The sequence below is a fragment of the Poecilia mexicana genome, unplaced genomic scaffold (genome assembly GCF_051168715.1).
Source record: "Poecilia mexicana isolate PSO_F unplaced genomic scaffold, ASM5116871v1 scaffold_11, whole genome shotgun sequence".
NCBI classification, from domain to species: Eukaryota; Metazoa; Chordata; class Actinopteri; order Cyprinodontiformes; family Poeciliidae; genus Poecilia; species Poecilia mexicana.
In genome coordinates, this window is record NW_028263380.1 from 25,784,502 (window position 1) to 25,802,012 (window position 17,511).

The 17,511-nt window shown below is 41.1% G+C and overlaps 1 protein-coding gene across 11 annotated transcripts in view; it reads right to left on the reverse strand.

Moving 5' to 3' along the window:
- Nucleotides 1-100: 100 nt before the first annotated feature.
- The window catches only part of macf1a (microtubule actin crosslinking factor 1a), a 209,887-nt gene continuing 192,476 nt past the window's right edge, over nucleotides 101-17,511 (reverse strand). For 5 of the 11 annotated variants that reach the window (XM_015000427.2, XM_088010501.1, XM_088010496.1 and 2 more), the window contains 15 exons: nucleotides 17,249-17,443; nucleotides 16,700-16,972; nucleotides 16,183-16,371; nucleotides 15,980-16,091; nucleotides 15,159-15,310; nucleotides 14,326-14,488; nucleotides 14,093-14,247; nucleotides 13,936-14,010; nucleotides 12,161-12,178; nucleotides 11,329-11,446; nucleotides 10,247-10,309; nucleotides 5,754-5,971; nucleotides 4,224-4,346; nucleotides 2,653-2,755; nucleotides 101-1,994 (listed from right to left, as the gene is read on the reverse strand). In XM_015000427.2, the coding sequence (XP_014855913.2) occupies nucleotides 1,747-1,994; nucleotides 2,653-2,755; nucleotides 4,224-4,346; nucleotides 5,754-5,971; nucleotides 10,247-10,309; nucleotides 11,329-11,446; nucleotides 12,161-12,178; nucleotides 13,936-14,010; nucleotides 14,093-14,247; nucleotides 14,326-14,488; nucleotides 15,159-15,310; nucleotides 15,980-16,091; nucleotides 16,183-16,371; nucleotides 16,700-16,972; nucleotides 17,249-17,443 (2,205 nt within the window). In that variant the 3' untranslated portion in view covers nucleotides 101-1,746. The remainder of the gene's footprint in view (nucleotides 1,995-2,652; nucleotides 2,756-4,223; nucleotides 4,347-5,753; nucleotides 5,972-10,246; nucleotides 10,310-11,328; nucleotides 11,447-12,160; nucleotides 12,179-13,935; nucleotides 14,011-14,092; nucleotides 14,248-14,325; nucleotides 14,489-15,158; nucleotides 15,311-15,979; nucleotides 16,092-16,182; nucleotides 16,372-16,699; nucleotides 16,973-17,248; nucleotides 17,444-17,511) is intronic. The other 6 variants (XM_088010493.1, XM_015000342.2, XM_088010495.1 and 3 more) reach the window with 6 other exon arrangements.

Sequence of the window (17,511 nt, forward strand, 5' to 3'; positions counted from 1 at the left end):
ACAACTGCTTCCATTAGAGTTTTATCTTCAGGACTTTAATTTCCAAAACTCAAAAAGTTTGATGAGTGTAAAATCAAAGAAAAAACAAGACCAGAGGCAGTTTTATTGCAAGCATACTTTTTTAATACAAAAACAGAAAAAAGTTTATAATTTTAGTTTATTGTTTTAATTTTACACAAGTGACTCCCTGTAACACCCCCTCCTCCCTCCATGTTGACTTCATCACACTGAGAGGACTGCAGCATCAAAAAGGTGGAGTAATCATTTCCCCCTCAGAGAGACAATAAATAAATAAAAATCAACCTTAAGATGACTTCTTGATGTAATTTCATTAGTTTCCATAAACTTCATCTCTTAATTTGAGAAAACACTTGGACAACGTGGCCCTGTCAGCAACAGGACATTTGAAAAAACCCTAGAAGAGACGTTGTCATTCATATCTGTGGTTCATCTCTACACATGAAGGGCAAACCCCTTTGGTCAGGAAAATGTAGTAGTTAGCGATAAAGAAAATTTTACAACAAGGCTGCCACTAGAGGGCGCCCCAATGAGCAATGTAATGTCACAATAGTAGAGTAGAAACACGCTTTTACACACAAACCATGTCAAAAAAAAAAACAAGAGCAGAGTGGGCATCTTCTCGGTACAAAAAAATCATAATTTCTTTAACCATAATACTAAATCACTCTCTGTCGACGGTGATATGACGAAAAACTGAAAAATAAATAAATCTGTCTTTCAAGCTAAACAACAAAAAAGTCCAACTGGTTTATAAATTAATCAGAAAACATTTGCAAAGTAAAATTTTGCATACAGTGACTCAAGTCAATGACCTCTGCTGCTTCCTGTAACAGACACACACACGATGCACGTGTGTGTGCGCAGCGGGGTCACTAAGGGCAACACAGCGGCAGAGGATTAGTGCATGCTGGTTGTCGAACTCTTGCGAACACGGTTGTTAACATCATGTTAAGGTTACGCATGTTGTATATTGTCAGTAATGTGCTGTTAGTTGTCACCATAAAAATAGTCCTTTCTATTGCTAGCTTGTGATTTTTGTGTAAAAAAGGAGAAAAAGAAACCACACCGCCCTTTGCTGAAATGCACGCTTGGGGCAGAGGGGAGCGTTCCAGCGGTTGGGCGGAGTCACCACCTCCACCGATCCTCACAGGAAGTGTGTGTGCGTGTGTGTGCGTCAGACAGCGTTTCCTCAGCTCCGCCGCTGCTGAGGTGACGGTTTTCTCGCCAAGCGACAGACATGGCAGTCGTTGCATATTTTCTCTGTTGACGCATCCTTGAGGCATCTGGACCACAAGTAAAAATAATTCTCCCACAATTCTTTTTCTGTTTGTGTAGCTGCGGCGTTGGCGGCGAGCCCCGATCCGCGCCGCGCAGCACCGCGCCCCGCGCTCTACGGATCCGAGTGTGCATCTGTCAGTTAGAAAGCCGGACATCTGATCACGACAATGTGTGTAACATAAAGTAAGGCAGCATCACGTTTGAGAAGAGGAGACTGGAAGGCAAAACGGGGCTTTAAAGGGGGAAAAGTTCTCGCTGACCCCTCGGATTCTGGTCCAGAGACCTTCTCCTCTTGTGCATGTCTTCAAGACTTGGGAAGGAGTGAGAGGGAGATTTACTCGGATCGCCATCTCCTTCATTCCCCGGAAAAACATCACTTATAGTGCAGGATTTTCACACCAGCCGTCTGGATGAAGAACAAGAACACCGACTGATTCTTCAGCTGGTTTACTTCTTCGCAGACGCTGGAGTCTTGGGGCTGGGAGTCTTCTTCGATATAGTTGGGATCTTGGAGGGTTTGGCGGCGCTGCCGGGCCGCCTTGGCGTGTCTGAAGTGTCGGAGCAGACGGAGCGAGCGTCCTGAAGCTCCGAGGCGTCGGAGGCGTCGCTGCCACGGCGACTGCTGGCCCGGCTGCCCGCTCTGCTGCCGGCGCGGCTGGTCGGACCGCTGGCCGTCGCCGCCCCTCGCTTTGGATCTGATGGAGAGAGTTAGCGGTTAGCAGACGCGGAACTGAAACCCAGTCAACCAACCACAGTTGGTCTAGTTTCTTGTGCAAATACCTTAGTACGTTTGAAATAAGTCAAAACTAACTTTTCAGCAAAATATAAGAGCCAACAACTCCTTAATGTTTATAAAAAGTATTAGTTCCACTGAGATTATTTTTACACAGAGCTAAGGAAAAACCCTAGACCTTTTTCACTTCTATAGGTGAAATAATCTGCCAGGTGAAATAATATTTTTTTAAACAAATATTAAGGAATTATTGACTTAAAACAAGCTCCTATATCTTGCTGTAAAGTTATTTATCTGTCTAATTTGAATGTACTAAGATATTTGCACTAGAAGATTTTCCGTTTTTGTATCTGCATATATTTCAGGATTTTATGCATTCAAAGAATCAGAACAAGTATAAACACTGCAGAAATACTACCAAGTATTTTTATGCCAATATTTCAGAACACTTGAAAGAACTAATTTGCAATTAACAAAGAGCTTATTTTAAGTCAGTAATTTATTAATATTGATAAATTGTATTAGTTCCACTCACAACATTTTCCCCATGTTACCAGTAAAATAATATTCACTGGAATAAAAACACTTGGTGAAATTTAGTGTTTTTGCAGTGAACTCGCCTGTGCGCTTGCTGCTGTGCGGCGTTCCTCCGTTCTCTCCGGTCAGCGAGCCTCGACTCGAGTGGAACGTCGGCCTCTTCAGTTTGGAGCCAGACGCCGCCCCCTGCAGGACAACACAGGAATGACTTCACGGTTAGCTGACCGAGCAGCCATTTTAAAACTGGGTCAACAGCTTGACACAGAAGCAGAAAACAGAAAACACGGACAGATCTAAAACACACAAACACAGTTACACTTTAACACAATGCTACAGCCGAACAGTGAAAGGTGTTTAATTCATTTATGACATGAAAACTAGACAAATATTTATGAAGAAAACATTTAAATATTTAAGTGGCTGATACAGTTAATTATTCAGATTTCTTTGAAGTTATTTTTAAGTTAAAATTTTTGTTTAGAAAAAGCCTACAAAACAAAATTTATAAAACAAAATTTTCTAAACTGCATCATGTCAGGGACATTATGAGACCAATTTGTTAACCTGCTCCAGGTTATTTAATGCCCAAGTTAATTTTACCCAATTTCCACATTCTCAAGTTAAACTGGCAGCAAAAAAAATGAAAATAAATCAGAAAATTTATGCTATAAACGTATTTACAGAACAAATAAATCACAAAAATATATTGACTTATTGACTTAATAATAATCAAAATTAAAAGATTTCTAAATGTAATTGAGGTGAAATTTTAATTTTTATATAAATTTTTAGATGTCACAATAATATTTATGTTAGTCTTTTAACAAGTGGCTTATATTATTTCTACAATATTACTGTTCATGCACTTTATGTACATTTTTGGAAAAGTGATCCGACTCAATTGGAAATAGTTTGATTTCTAATAACTGCACAATATTTCCCGTTTCAGTCTTGTGCAGTTTATTACTATTATTACTACTATTATTGTTAATCTTATTTTTTATATATAGTTTTTATATACACTTGAGTTTCCTCTGTGCAGCACAATGAAGGCTGTTTTTCTATTTCTGCTGCAGCCCAGCCAGTTTCATCCTATCAGGATTTAATTTGACTTTGAACAAACAGGGGTGTCCAAAGTGCGGCCCAGGGGCCATTTGTGGCCCTTGGAGTGATTTTGTGTGGCCCCCAACTGCAGTTCAAGAATGATACAAATCTGGTCTGTCAAAACTATTTAGTTTTAATCAGGGTAAAAATGTTTATTAGCATAATTTTCTTAATTGCCTTTTTATAACCAAGCTTTTATAAGTAGAACCACATCCATGTAGAGGCTTTAACTGAAAAACTGACTTTTAAACAGATTGTATTAAATTTATTAAACTTGGCTGAATGTAGCAAATATTTTTAAAGAAAGTGACTCAAAAGTTTTTCTTGTAATAGAATAAATTTGCGCAAATTCATTTACAGTTTTGGATCTAAAATGAATAACATCCCTTTCTTTCAAGAAACAACAAAATCAGACAACTTTAATTGCTTGATTTTATTTTTAACCTTTTTTTTTATAGCCTGCCACGCGGTGCAGTGTTAGTGCATTAGCTCGGTCAGAAGGGCCAGGGGTCGGAGGTCAGGGTGGGGAGGTTGGAGTTGAGTGCGTTACCTCGTGCCCAGGAGCGCTGTGGTTGTGACCGAGGTCTGGGCAGCAGTGGCACTTGGTTGGCGTTGGAGTTTTACTGTGTGCAAGCCAGGGCTTGGCATAGTCACGCGAGTGAGTGAGGGAGGACTGAAGGGAAGAAGGGAAGGAAAGGAGGGAGCAGATCCAAGCAGCGTAGGAGGAAGAGGAGGAAGAGGAGGGAGCGGGTTATGGAGCAGGAGGTTTGGAGGGCAGCGCAGGGTGGTGTTGTGTAAGAGCAGGTCAGCAGAAATGGTTATAATTTTTTTTTTTAATCAAACAGAGAACCAGACGATGCAGGAAGTTTTTTTTTTTTTGATGGGATGTTAGCAGGGTTGAAAACAGGAGAGAAGGCAAAAAATATATATAAAAAAACAGAAAAAACACAAAGAACAAACATAAAACTTCAGAGTCAAGGATGTGGTGATTTCAACAAGAGGATGACGATAAACATGAAACAGAAAATACACACAGAACCTCCTGCAGTCCAGTCAAAACCTGGACAGAACCAGCGCAACGTGTGTTTACTCAAGTAAAAACGGCCAGTCGAGAAATAAAAAAGTACTTGGCAAAATATAACTGAGTATTACAGCTATGCCAAGGAAAAAAATAAAAACAAATTACTAGAATAAAGTCATATGAAAATAAACCCATAAGAGAATAAAGTCGAAATATTACATGAATAGTCATAACTGTATGACTTCAATATCACAATATTATGATTTAATATCAATATCATGTTATATTAGTCATAATATCACATTATGAATTTATTTTCATAAACATTAACTATTTCGTAAAAAACAAAATCGTACCCAGACCTTATATTTTGTCGAATTCAAAGTTCAAATAAAATTGTCAGAGACGATGGCCTCCAGAATTAGTAGAAACTTCCCAACTCCTTCCTCGAACCTTTAATTAAGTTTAGCACAAAACTCGAGAACCTCGTCGTTGATGACAAAACTATAAAAAATGGCTGGCAAATTAAATAAATCAACTTTAAAAATAATACTCAAGACCACTTTTATGAGTTTGACACTTCACATGCCACATTTTGAAGGTTTTTCTTGCTTTCTCACGATGTGGCGTATTTACAGGGTTTCTCCACGATTCACCAACTCCAACTTAAGACGTTTTAAAGCCTTTTAAAGACCATTATGAAGTAAATTTCAAACCTATATCTATGCAACTTTGTCCAACCAACTGGTGATACTTTCCAATGATAGTGCAAAAAAAGCTAACAGGCAGGCTAGCTAGGACGGGAAAGTTAGCAGTGTGATAGCGTCTTGATCAGAGTGCAATGAAGATGTCAGAAAAGAAAAGTCCCGCAAGACAAAACAATACACAGAATATGAGATCAAATAGCCGAGACAAAATTTAAGACCTATGATTAATGTATTAGAGGCTAACTTACCTTTTCAAATGATTTTGTCATTTAAAGGCCTTAATTTTAGATGTGTGAGTTTAAGACTTTTTAAGGATGACCTGATTTAGCCGTCATAAGGCAGAAAATCATACCCTAGATGAAGCCGAAGCCGTCGGTGTGGCAGGTGTGGAGGGAGCCGACGGGAGCGAGGCGCCGCTGTGGGAAGCTGAGGACGACGAACGGGTTGGCGAAGCGTTTCGTGAGCCCGGTTTGGAGCGTCGACCCCGAGAGCGGAACGCAGCCAGGCCCTGAGACGCTCCTTCAGGAAGGATGAACTTCTCCCTCAGCTCCAGGTTGGTGCGACCTCGAGCTGCAGACAGAGACGAACACAGAGCGAGCAGAAACAAATAGTCAGTTTTTCCGTTGTTTTTGGTTCATCTTTGCTCCTCCAGCAGGGGGCAGCAGAGGCAGCGAGCAGAGTGAGGGAGGGAGAGTCGGTGCTTCCTTGGCTGCAGACATCACAGTCGGTGCATGTTTCATTTGAGAGTGCGCATGAGCAGAGCGCGTGTTTGGAGCAGTGGAAAGGTCAGGAGGTCATGAGGTTAAAGGTTGTGAGGAGGAAAGTGAAGTTGTGCAAGTGCAAAGGAAGGAGAATTAATTCAATATTCGCAACAAAAGCCAACCAGCCGTGGAGACATACCATTATTGCTGCTTCTTAAGCTTTGAAAAGGAAAACCTGAACCTCTCCAGCGCCACCTACTGGCTTCTGTTCATCATAGAACATCTGTAAACCTCCAGAAACACTATTCTCCATCCTACTTACGCTTTGTCCTTCCCTTCTGCAGTTACATCACAATGTCATCTGCAAACATCATAATCCTTCCGTCTCTCAGGCTGCACACCTCACCACTGACTCACGCACTTCCTCCTGCTTTTCCTCCATCCTTCATGCTTTATAGGAAACAAACTTCTAAACCTTTGTGGAGAAGTCAACTAGATATACAACCCAGTCCTTCTAGGATGTTGCCATGTTTTTTTGTGATTGCTGCAGCATAAACTGATTGATTTTGCAGCACGTTTTGAAAAGATTGTGGTCAAAGTTGCAATTTTTTAAGCTTTAGTTTTGCCATAACATGATTTTAAAAAGAGTAGGGTTGCAGCAACCAATAATGTTGGTAATCTATTATTCTATCAATTATTCTGATGATTATTGATTAATCAGATGAAAAAAAGTGGCATATTCTGCAATTTATTCATTTAACTACAACATTCCTTTTGTGGTTTTCCTTTAGTGAATGCTTGATCATTTCTAGCAAAGGATGCATCTGCCAAAAAAATAAAAAATAAAGAAAATAAAAAACTGCCAACCTCAACATGTGAAAAGTTCAGGCCTTCCTGCTGACAGAGTAGAGCTGATCTGGTGATTAATTTGTGGATTAACTGATTAATAACTGGTAGCAAAAGGTGAAGCTAAAAATGCCACATGAGGAGTTCTGGGTGAAACAAAGAAGGTTTTTTCATTTTTAATTCAAAATGTTCAAATTTTTACTATTGTTCTTTCAGAAAATTACAGTTTTTGAATTTGTATACTCCAGTTAATTAATCGATTACTAAATTAGTTGGCAATTACTTGAATAATCACTTTTAATCATTTCAGCCCTGCAAAAAAGCTGAAACTGCTACATAATCTTCCCTAAAACGAAAGGATTTTAACATAGTAAATATTTAAAGAGCGAATAACATTTTGAAGTACCTCTAATACAAATAAAATAACGTCCTGAAGAGAAAGTATAAATAATATTATATAATAAATAATAATTTGTCATTAGAGTTAAAGTGAGCTGTTTACACGGTATGAGCAAATCCTGCAGAATATCTCAAAATGTTTATTTAAAAAATGTTGCTGTTTAGCATCACTCATCCTTTCATCTTTCATGTTCAGCTTTCAACAGGAAGTTAAATTAGACGACGGCTAAATCGATTGGTCAAAGTTCAGCAGAGTCGCAGTGATTGGTCAGAAAAGAAGGAAACAGAAAACATTCAGACAGATTTACAGAAAAGTTTGCAAGTCCACCTAAAATTTGCAAATGATCACTGAATTAGTTGCATTAATAGTTTTGATCATAGCGTTGCAACTTCTTGGAGGGATTGGAAAACAACATATGATGAAGTTGAGATCAGATTTAGATTATTTTATTTCTGCTTTTAGACAGAAAACAAACCAACTCATGATGAAGCTCCTGAATGTTTATTTCAGCTGAAAAAACCCAAAAGTTTGGTTTTGCTTCAACAATAAATCACTTGAACAGATGTTGATGTGAACTCTGAATCTAATTAAACCTTGAAAGCATCTCCAGTTTTCTGACATGAATGAAAATCCTAAGTTCCCTGAATGATGGCAGCACTTTCATTGCGTAGCTTCCTCTCTGATTAATTGGTACGTTCCTCCCTGCTCCTCTGTGTTTGCACAGCGTGAGCGTAAATATTTGCTGTAGGCTGGTCACGCGTGTTCAGGGTTTCTCCCTTCGTCTTAAAACACTCAGGCAGCATTCTTGGACGGAAAGTGGTGCAACAGCGCCGGCAGACAACAAAGAAGCCCGGAGAAGCCAGACACAGAGAGACAGTGAGGAGGGAGATCGAAGCTAAATGAGAGGAAACAAAGTGAGCTTGGACGGCCGTCGTCCTGAGCAACCGGCCGGTCAGTTCAGACGGGTGCAGCCTGCAATCATGTCCCCACATGAAGCCAGCCAGCCAGGTGCACCCTGTAATTCTGTCTCCCACCAACCAGCAATCACATTTAAAGGAGCCGCTCTGGAAGCAAGCGCTGTTAGAAACCCAGCCTGGCCACGCCCGGGTCGAAGGCTCCGCCCCTTTCTATTTAAATGACAGTTCACCCATCGATAACTAATGAATTTATAGCTATAAAGCTGTTTGTGTTTCTGGGAAATGACCTGCAGAAAAGCACTACACCTCCTCAGGCTGAAACAAATCAGCCGTTTTCACATTAAACTGTCTTACAGCCGTTGTTACCCATCGCTAAGAGATGGCGTTAGAAGACCAGGGCTTGGCCAGGTCCTGCTTTGGTTGTGAGTGAAGAAAGCATGAGGCAAACATGTGGCACAGAGACAAGACTGAAGGCAACATCTGTGCACTGAAACATTTAGAAACGACACACAAACATGGAGTAGGGGTGGGGCAAAACTCTGGAGACGTAGGTTGATGCTTAATCTGTACAATAAGGCACATTTTTGGTACCTCTCTGCTTTTCGCAGGGAGATTTTATGAAGAAACATGAAACTATTGTATGATTACTTTATCATTCATCGTAACGCGGGGTAACCGTTGCCTCCCACCCCTAACACGAACACACGTGAGACAGCTGATGTTAACGATGGAGGCTGACAGCTGGACGGACAGATGGAGTTATAAGATCAATGAAAAGGTGCGAAAGACAGAGAGGAAAGTGTAGATACCTCGGCAGCAGAAATAGCCAGGAGTGACTGTCACTGAGAGACACAAGAGACAATGTGAAATAACTGCATGCTCGAGGTGGGATGAAGAAAGTTTTGAACACAAATACAAACACACACACACTGCAAAAACACAAAATCTTAAGCAAATTTGGTCTTGTTTCTAATGGAAGTATCTTAGCACACTTGAAATGGAACAAAACTAAGTTTAAAGTAATTTTTCAGAAAGATATAAGAGTTTATTTAGGTCAATAATTCCTTAAAGGGAACCTCTTATCCAAAATTCACATTTTTATTTTCCCGTTTGGGTTTCACCTGCTTCTAAAAACAACCCAAGTACTTTAAAAAAAACACCAAGACATTTTCTGGCAATACGTTTTCTTTTGTTTCAAAAACCTGTGGAATGCATCGTCTTTTCAAAGATGTTGGGTTGCATAACTGCAGCATCTGTTTGCAGCCAGTTTCAGGTACGAGTTCAAACGTTGTCTTGTTCCACTGGCAGATTATTTCACCAGTGGTCAGCTGATTTACAGGACAGACCAAGTTAACGTCACCTAACACGTTAGCTTAACGCAACATGCTGATAGCATTGAGCTAGCATTAGCTTTATAGCTAATTTTGACTTCTAAACCAAAGTTACTGGCGTACTGAATGGATTAAGTAAATGTTAGTCATCATGCTAACATATTTGGTAAATCTTGTTCCACTGGCAGATTATTTCACTTTTTTCACCAATATTAAAGAATTATTGACTTAAGCCAAGCTCCCATATTGTGCTGAAAAGTTACTTTTAAGTGAGATCCGTTGTATTTCAAGTGTCCTAAGATATTTGCACTAGAAACTAGACCAAAGACACCCTGCAAGATTTTATGTTTTTGCAGTGCAGAGGCGATACTTCTTGAATAAAAAACATTTAGATACACGAAAGGCTCCAGATGACCTTCTGTCGCCCCAAAAAGTGGCAACATTCAAAGATTTCAAAGCTTTTCCAAGCAGGGGAAACAGTTCAACCGGGAAGACATTACGTTAGTCTGGAGATCACAGTCAGCAACGAGAAAAGAGGCAAAGATGATGCGACGAGAGATAGAGAAGGAAGACACCTGGGTGGGACTGTTCACGTAAAAACGAAACAAAAAGAGACACGCAGCAGAGAGAAAATGTGAGAGAAATCCAACCTATACGAGATGAGATGGAGCTACTGGAATCGGAGCGGAGAATCTTAAGTCCTGGATGTTTCACTGAGGAAAGAGAGAAAAAAGGGAGGGAGAACGGAAGGAGGAGAGGAAGAAAAACTGAGGACCATGCATCATGCAATACTACCGTTTAATTTCATAAAGTATGGAGAGAGAGACAGAGGGAAGAGAAGAGTCTGAGTACATGGAAATAAAACTTCAAATGGAGAGGATGGGAACAAAGAGACATCGCTCCGATCGGAACAGACGATCAGATCTTCACTGCTTCACCTGCTGGCAGACGGCTGGACAACGTGAAGTCATTTCACAGTTTAATGACTTGAACATGAATCCAAGAGCCTGACTGGTTCAAATCCTCAGCTGGAGGCATCACAGTCCAAAAAAAAATAACGTTAATATGATCATAACTATAAACTATAAAAACCTGAAGCCAACAGCTGTGAACTGATCAGAGATGCACCTAATTCATTACTGATAGCAAAAGATATAACATATTTATTTATTAAAGAATTTGAACAAAGTGAAGCTAAACCTTTGTCACTTGAGTTTTTTTTATCTTAAATGCAAAATGTAAAGAAGTTTTGTACAGTTTTGGCTTAATTACTGCACTAAGTGTGCTGTTATTTCAGCAATTGCTTTTTTTCAGTCTATAAACTCCAGTTAACCATTAATCAATTACTAAATTAGTTGATTATTTCGATTATCGATTAATCACAATTAATTCGATTAATCGTTTCGACACTAATCTGAATTTAACACAAATTAAATTCAGAGTTCTGCAACTCTGTGGTTGCAGAATATTTCATCTGCAACCACAGAGTCTAAAAATGTTTAGAAAATCCAGCAAATGTGAGCACAGGTGTAGAAAAACTCACTTTCTGATCCTTTCCTGCTGCACTTCAGACACGTTCAGCTGCTTTTCAGCCAGACTATCATACATCAAGCAACCCAAACAACCTGCAGCTTTTAGTCTGAAGTTGGTAAAGATCCCGAACCAGTCAGGTTCTTGCAGGTCAACGTGAAACACGATGGTGGAAATCCCGTCGGGTTCAAACAGAACTCACCTCTGCACGGATCGTTCTTGACCAGGAACTCATCCAGAGCCATCCAGCCGCCGCCGACTCGCACCATCACGGTGCTGCGCAGAATCCTGACCAGGCGCAGCTGCTGGGAGTCGCCGAACTGAGGAGGTCCAGAGAGGAAACACGAGAGGGAAAACCCAGTCAGCTGAACTGGTAACGGATTTATTCAGGAACACAGAGAAACCCACAAACCAAAACTGGATCTACTCATGCAATCACAGAGAAAACACATGCACTGATTCTCAGCCACTCAAATCAAAGCATCAACCTTAATTTATGGACCCAAAAAGTTTTATTTTTTTAAATTCACCCAGCAAAGCTCATTTTCAAGCAGAACCAGCCCAGGAGGATTCCTCTGGACGTCTCTCCAAGCAGCTTCCCAGCTCCAGCACGCCATATTTTCACCCCACCACTAATTAGCACTTCAGCCGTGTCGCTGTCACTCGCCTCGCATTGTGCAATTAGTCAAACAAATCACAGCATGAACACAAGCGGACGGCGAGAGCTGCTTCCACGTTGCACAGCCACGAAGGAGAAAACTTTTAGGGGCAGAAGTTTAGAGCCCCCTAGGGGCCATGGGGGAAATGTTTCCTTTGCAATAATGTATATTTAGTAGTCAGTTTGTACTCCATCTTGAATACTGAAAGTCTTTCTCTTACAATATAAAGTTTTTGCTTGTAGGCATTGAATGTTTGGGCTGAAAGAGTTAATCAGATTAATCATAGCTAATCAGTTATTGCAGAAGCGTTTCCCTGTGTGGGAAACGTGGAAGCAGCTTCCACCCGTCCGCTCCCTTCAGCGGCTGAAACTTTACCTGGTTTCCGAGGAAGAACTAGAAAAAGTCCGGCAGGAAACGGAGCAGAGGAACACGAGGGCAGGGGGGAAGAAACAGAACGAGAATGAAACATTTATCATAAACATCTTCCTGAACTGCAGCTGGAAGTTAGTGGTGAGAGGCGTGACTGCATGATGATGATGATGATGATGAGGGAAACAAACTCGCAGGCAGAGAAACGTTAGTTAGTCCAGCGTCCTGCAGGCGGACGCCGGACATCATCACCCTGAGGATGATGATGGAGAAAAATGTTGTGATGAAGATCCAGGAGATGAAGCTGAAAACGAAGATGAGGAGTTAATGGCTGCAGCACAGAGACACGGCGGCTCCTGACGAAGGGCGCGGCTCTAGTTTACCATAAATTATTTATATAAATAAAAAATCTAACTAAACCAGAAAATTCTGCAAAAATATTAATTTAGAGAAAATGTATGTCAAGATGACCAATGAAATTTACTTAAAAGTCAAAACTTTTATTAACTTTCTGATGTTTAGACACAAAATAAACCATCAGATTTCATGTAGGGCTGGGAGATTCGTTTAAAAAATAAAATTTCATACCAGATCCGATTTTAGTAAACTTTTCTTGCTTTCTTTTCTAAAACATAAAGTGCAAATGACAGAAAATATGTCTTTTAATTCAGTAATCTCTTCTGTTAGTTGTTTAACCCTAGCTCTAGTTAAAAAAGATGGCCGCCTGTCCAACTGATTTCACTCTAAAACCAAAATACATTGGTGAAAAAAAATCCAGATTTTCCAAAAATTAATTATTCAAAAACCAAAGATTCAATCAATTGTTAAAACTGATTTATCGCCCAGTCCTGGTTGAATGAAAACTGAAGTTCTGGTTTTCCTCAGAGCATTTAAACGTGTCTGCAGCCTCCCTCCTCCCTCAGAGACCTGCAGTGTCTCTGTGCTGCGTGTTCACGGTCAGGTGATGGCAGAGTCCTGCAGAGATGTGACTGAAATGTCGACACAGGCAAGATGAACCTACAAATCCCACCTGATGTGGGAAACAAACAGGTGAAAAACGCAGTGAGAGGTTAAAGACCAACGTGTCGTTTTTAGTCTGAATGCAGAGAAACTCTTGTTACAGGTTAGTTTTTAGTTTGATATTCATTAATTTCACTGAAAACAAAACAATTACAAACAATAGAGGAAAATATACAAATCGATAAAATGAAAAAGAGCAGAAAGAATAAAAATCGTATAATATCTGCCCCTTTTATTCAGAGAAAGCAACAATAGGAAAAAAAAAGTTACTGGAGAAAAAGAAACTTTTTAATATTTTATGCCACATTAAAACCTTCCAACTTTAATTCATTTTATTGGGATTTCATGCAAACAGTGAAACTGGCTGCAAACTTAAAGCAAGCAAATAAATTGATTGAATTTATCTCGTTTGGTGCTTTTACATCCAAACTAAAAGTCCTTGAGGACGATTCAATGACGTTTGATTTTTATAGCTTGTTTTCTTTTTAACTGTAACTTTTTGTTTATTTGTTGCTGCCTTTAGAGCAGGACTGGTTTTATTTAGGGGTATCATAGTAAAACGGGTAAGAGCACAACCAGTAAAATGTCTGGATATTTGTGGTTTCAATGTGATTTTTTCTGTCTCATCACTGTTTAATTCTGTGACCTTCTGACCTTTTACCACCTCTAACTTAACTAAATTATTTGTAAATGCAGTTGGACTCTGGTTCTTTATTTTGATGTAATCCTGGATCCGGACCGAACCGGACCCACAGACTCACCCTGTACTTGTTTTCTCCGATCTGCTCCACCTGGAACCGCTTGGCGCACTTACACTGGGCCACCTGGCGGGTCACCTGCAGCGACACAAACAGACCCGGTTCAGCCGCGCTCCTCTGACTTCATCCTGCCGGGTTTGCTCTGCCGCCTCGCCGGTACCTCGTCCTCTATCTTGTCGGCGTCGGTGGTCGGCCTGTAGGCGTCCTTGTTGGGGTGAAGCGCCGCCACGAACTCGTAGTAGTCGATGTAACCGTCTCCGTCTCGATCAAAGATGTCCGCCACGGCCGACATCTCCAGCTTACTGGTCGGGAATTCTGGGAAACGCCATTTTTATGTTTTTTACTCCTTTACATTTGGTAAGAGGAAACGGAAACTGAACCGGAGGGACGTACTGGAGGCCAGGATGCCGTCGATGAACTCCTGCCGCGTGATTTTTCCATCTTGATCCTTGTCGATGCGTCGGAAGAAATCCATGACGCGGGATTTCTTGTGGTTCATCCAGCGCATGTACTTCTTCCTCCACACGTCAAAGTCAAAGTTGGCGAATTCTTTGAGCTGCGAAAGGATCAAATATTTTACTTATTATATCAGAAATAATAAAAAAAAAAACTTAATTCTGAACATAGGGAGCCACAATACATTTTACTTTAGGTTCATAATCTATTCCTTATAGAATCTGAATGAATAAATGTGGAGATATAATAAAATTATTGAATAAAATCAATAATCCTCTTTATTTAAGATGGAAAAATGATCCTTCCTTCTGCAGACTGAAGATTTGTTTTTGGCTTCAGTTTACTAAATAAAACTCATTTAGAGTCGTCTTTGGTGAAAAGACAACTTGAATATCTACTATCGGAAACACAAAGCAGGTTGTAGATCTCCATTCTAGAGAGCTACAATCTAGAAACGTGATTACATTTATTTTACTCCTATGTTCATCTACAAACGTTATAATGAGGTCATTTTCTTTATATCCAGGTTTTCTATATGTGGTTTCCTGTCTTCAGATGTTGAAAAATCCTCGTTTTTATGTTTCTCTGGATGTTCAGAAAGGGATGAATCCTTCCTCCCATCTAATTCTGCAGGATTATTCTCTGTATTATCAGCCTTCCTCTCCAACATGAGGGCCCTTTAACTGTTTGCACCAAATCCTCAGAGGTTTCCAGTCCAGTTAGCTTTATAATTATAATGACTTCAGGTGGTTTAAATAAAAAGGCGTCACCTCCTCCTGGCGGTCCAGAGCGTCGTTGAGTTTCCGCTGGCGGTCCAGAGCCAGCAGCCACACCTGCTGCCAGCGCGCACAGAGCTGGTTGAGGCGCGGGTTTCCCCCGGAGAGCTGCATGCTGGGCTGCTGCTGCTGCTGCTGGTGTTTACCTGGACAGGAAGCAGAAAGTTTAACAGGAACCATGGAGGTTGGCCTGTCGCAATCAGCAATAAATCAATGAATCGCATCATAAATTAAAATGAGGACGATAGTTTTTGTTGTCATTGTGTCGCTCTCTCTTTTTACCCGAAACTGGACAGAAAGCTTCACATCAAGTTACTCCTCCCCTTGTTTCCATAGCAACGGGCTCGACAAATGGCAACGACAAGCATCAGTTTTCCGCCACCAAACGCAGTAGCGACGATTATAGGTGATCAATATGGATTTAAAGTTTTATCACAATATGATGTGGTACTATTGTGATAAAATAGGGGATAAGAACTATTTATTCTTGTGTTTGCAGCACAAAAATGCAGCAAACATAGTTTCCTCTTTTCTTCCCAAAAAAGTCCTAACTGGCAGATTTTTCTGTTTCTGCCAATGATGAATCTAATTAGTGCAGAAACATAAGAATCCATTTTATTCATTTTTGGTTTCTTTATTTAAAATGTCTTCCAGGCCCAGTAATAAATGTTCTTCAGAAATTAGTTTATTGGTCTTTGAGAGGGTGAATTTGCATCAATAAGCCATTTTTGTGCTACTAGTTAATATTTCTGGGACAATTAATCAGCCAGTAAAATGAGTGATGGTGACAGCAGAACTGGAAGCGAAGGACATACGAGCTCCTCTCCTCTCCGCCAGGCTGCTGGGAGGCTCCGCTGGTTTCCTTTTGTAGCTTTTCGTCACTTTGTCCACGTCTGGCTGCTTCCGGGTCATTTCCTCCATGAACGTCTGGAACGCAGAAACAGCAGAGGGGATTTAACCCAAACAGGAAATGTCCACTTCCACTTCCTGGGGTCCAGCTGAGTCTCCGCAGGCCCACCTGGTGCTCTGTGATCAGCGTTTTCAGCTGCGGGATGTCCTGAGGAAGCGGCTCCGTGTCCCTCTGGACCAGCGTGGTCTCGGCCCACTGTAACCATGACAACAGCTCCTCCAGCAGGTTGGCGTTGTTGAGCACCTCCGTCAGAGCCGTCTCCAGCCGCTGCTCGTGCTGTTTGGCCCACGTCAGCACCTGTACAGCGAAGACGCATTGTCTTATTCTGAATTAGGTCTGAAAATAACGACTTTAGTAATCGATTAATCAAATATTCTGACGATTAATCGGATAAAAAATGCAGGGTTTGTTTGGGCATTTTCAAGGTAAGTTTAAATGCAAAATGTACAGTTTTTTGTACAATTTTGCACTAATTACTGCTGTGCACATGTCTTTTTAGAATATGTGCTTTTTGAGTTACAGATTAATCAATTACTGAATTAGCTGCTGATTAATTGAATAATCGATTAATCGTTTCAGACTCAATCCTTTTTGTTTTAAATCATGAAACAGGCGCCTCCCCCACCTCCTCGAAGCGCGCCCTGATGATGGTGATCCAGTGTTTGATGGTGGTGATGGAGTCGGGGTGACACACGGTCAGGATGGCCTCTCCCATGCCGGCGGCCTTGTTCACGTCGGCCCGCTTCTCCTCCACCGTTCCCATGAAGTCGCGGTGCGTGTGCAGCAGCGCCTGCAGCGTCTCGGCCTCTTCGGGGAGAACGCCGCGGAAACGGAGCGTCTGCTCCGCCTCCGACAGCCACTCCAGCAGCATCTGCACCGCCGTGCGGAACTCCTCAGCCTGACGGAGGACAGAAATGAAAATGATCCAAGTTTCTCACATTTTTTTCTGGATAAAAAACAGGGAAAAAGTATGAATTGCATTTGGTTTTAGCCATCTTTTGTTAATATTTATAGCAGTGCTGTCAAGACTTTAATCAGATTAATCACTATGCCAATTAATTAAACCTAACCAGAAGGAACCTTAGGTTTTCTTGAAATTATTTAATTTTTCATTTTTGACTAATTGATAGGTTGAAGGTTTAGGCCTCCACATCTGGATTTAAACATCCTGTACCTGTTTGAGCGCCTGCTGGAGGCGGGTCTGCTTGGTGACGGACAGAGCACACACTGTGTCCCAGCGGTTGCTCAGCTCCTGCAGCTGAACTTTGACCCACGCCGTGTCATCCCGGCCGGTCTCCATCAGGTCGCGGGCTGACCGCTTCAGAGCCTGAACGCTGCCGGTCCGCTTACCCAGTTCTTTCTGGAAAACCTGGAAATGTAGATCATGGCTGCGTTAATCACTGCTCTACGAGAGGAGCACGGCTCTAAAAGCTGATT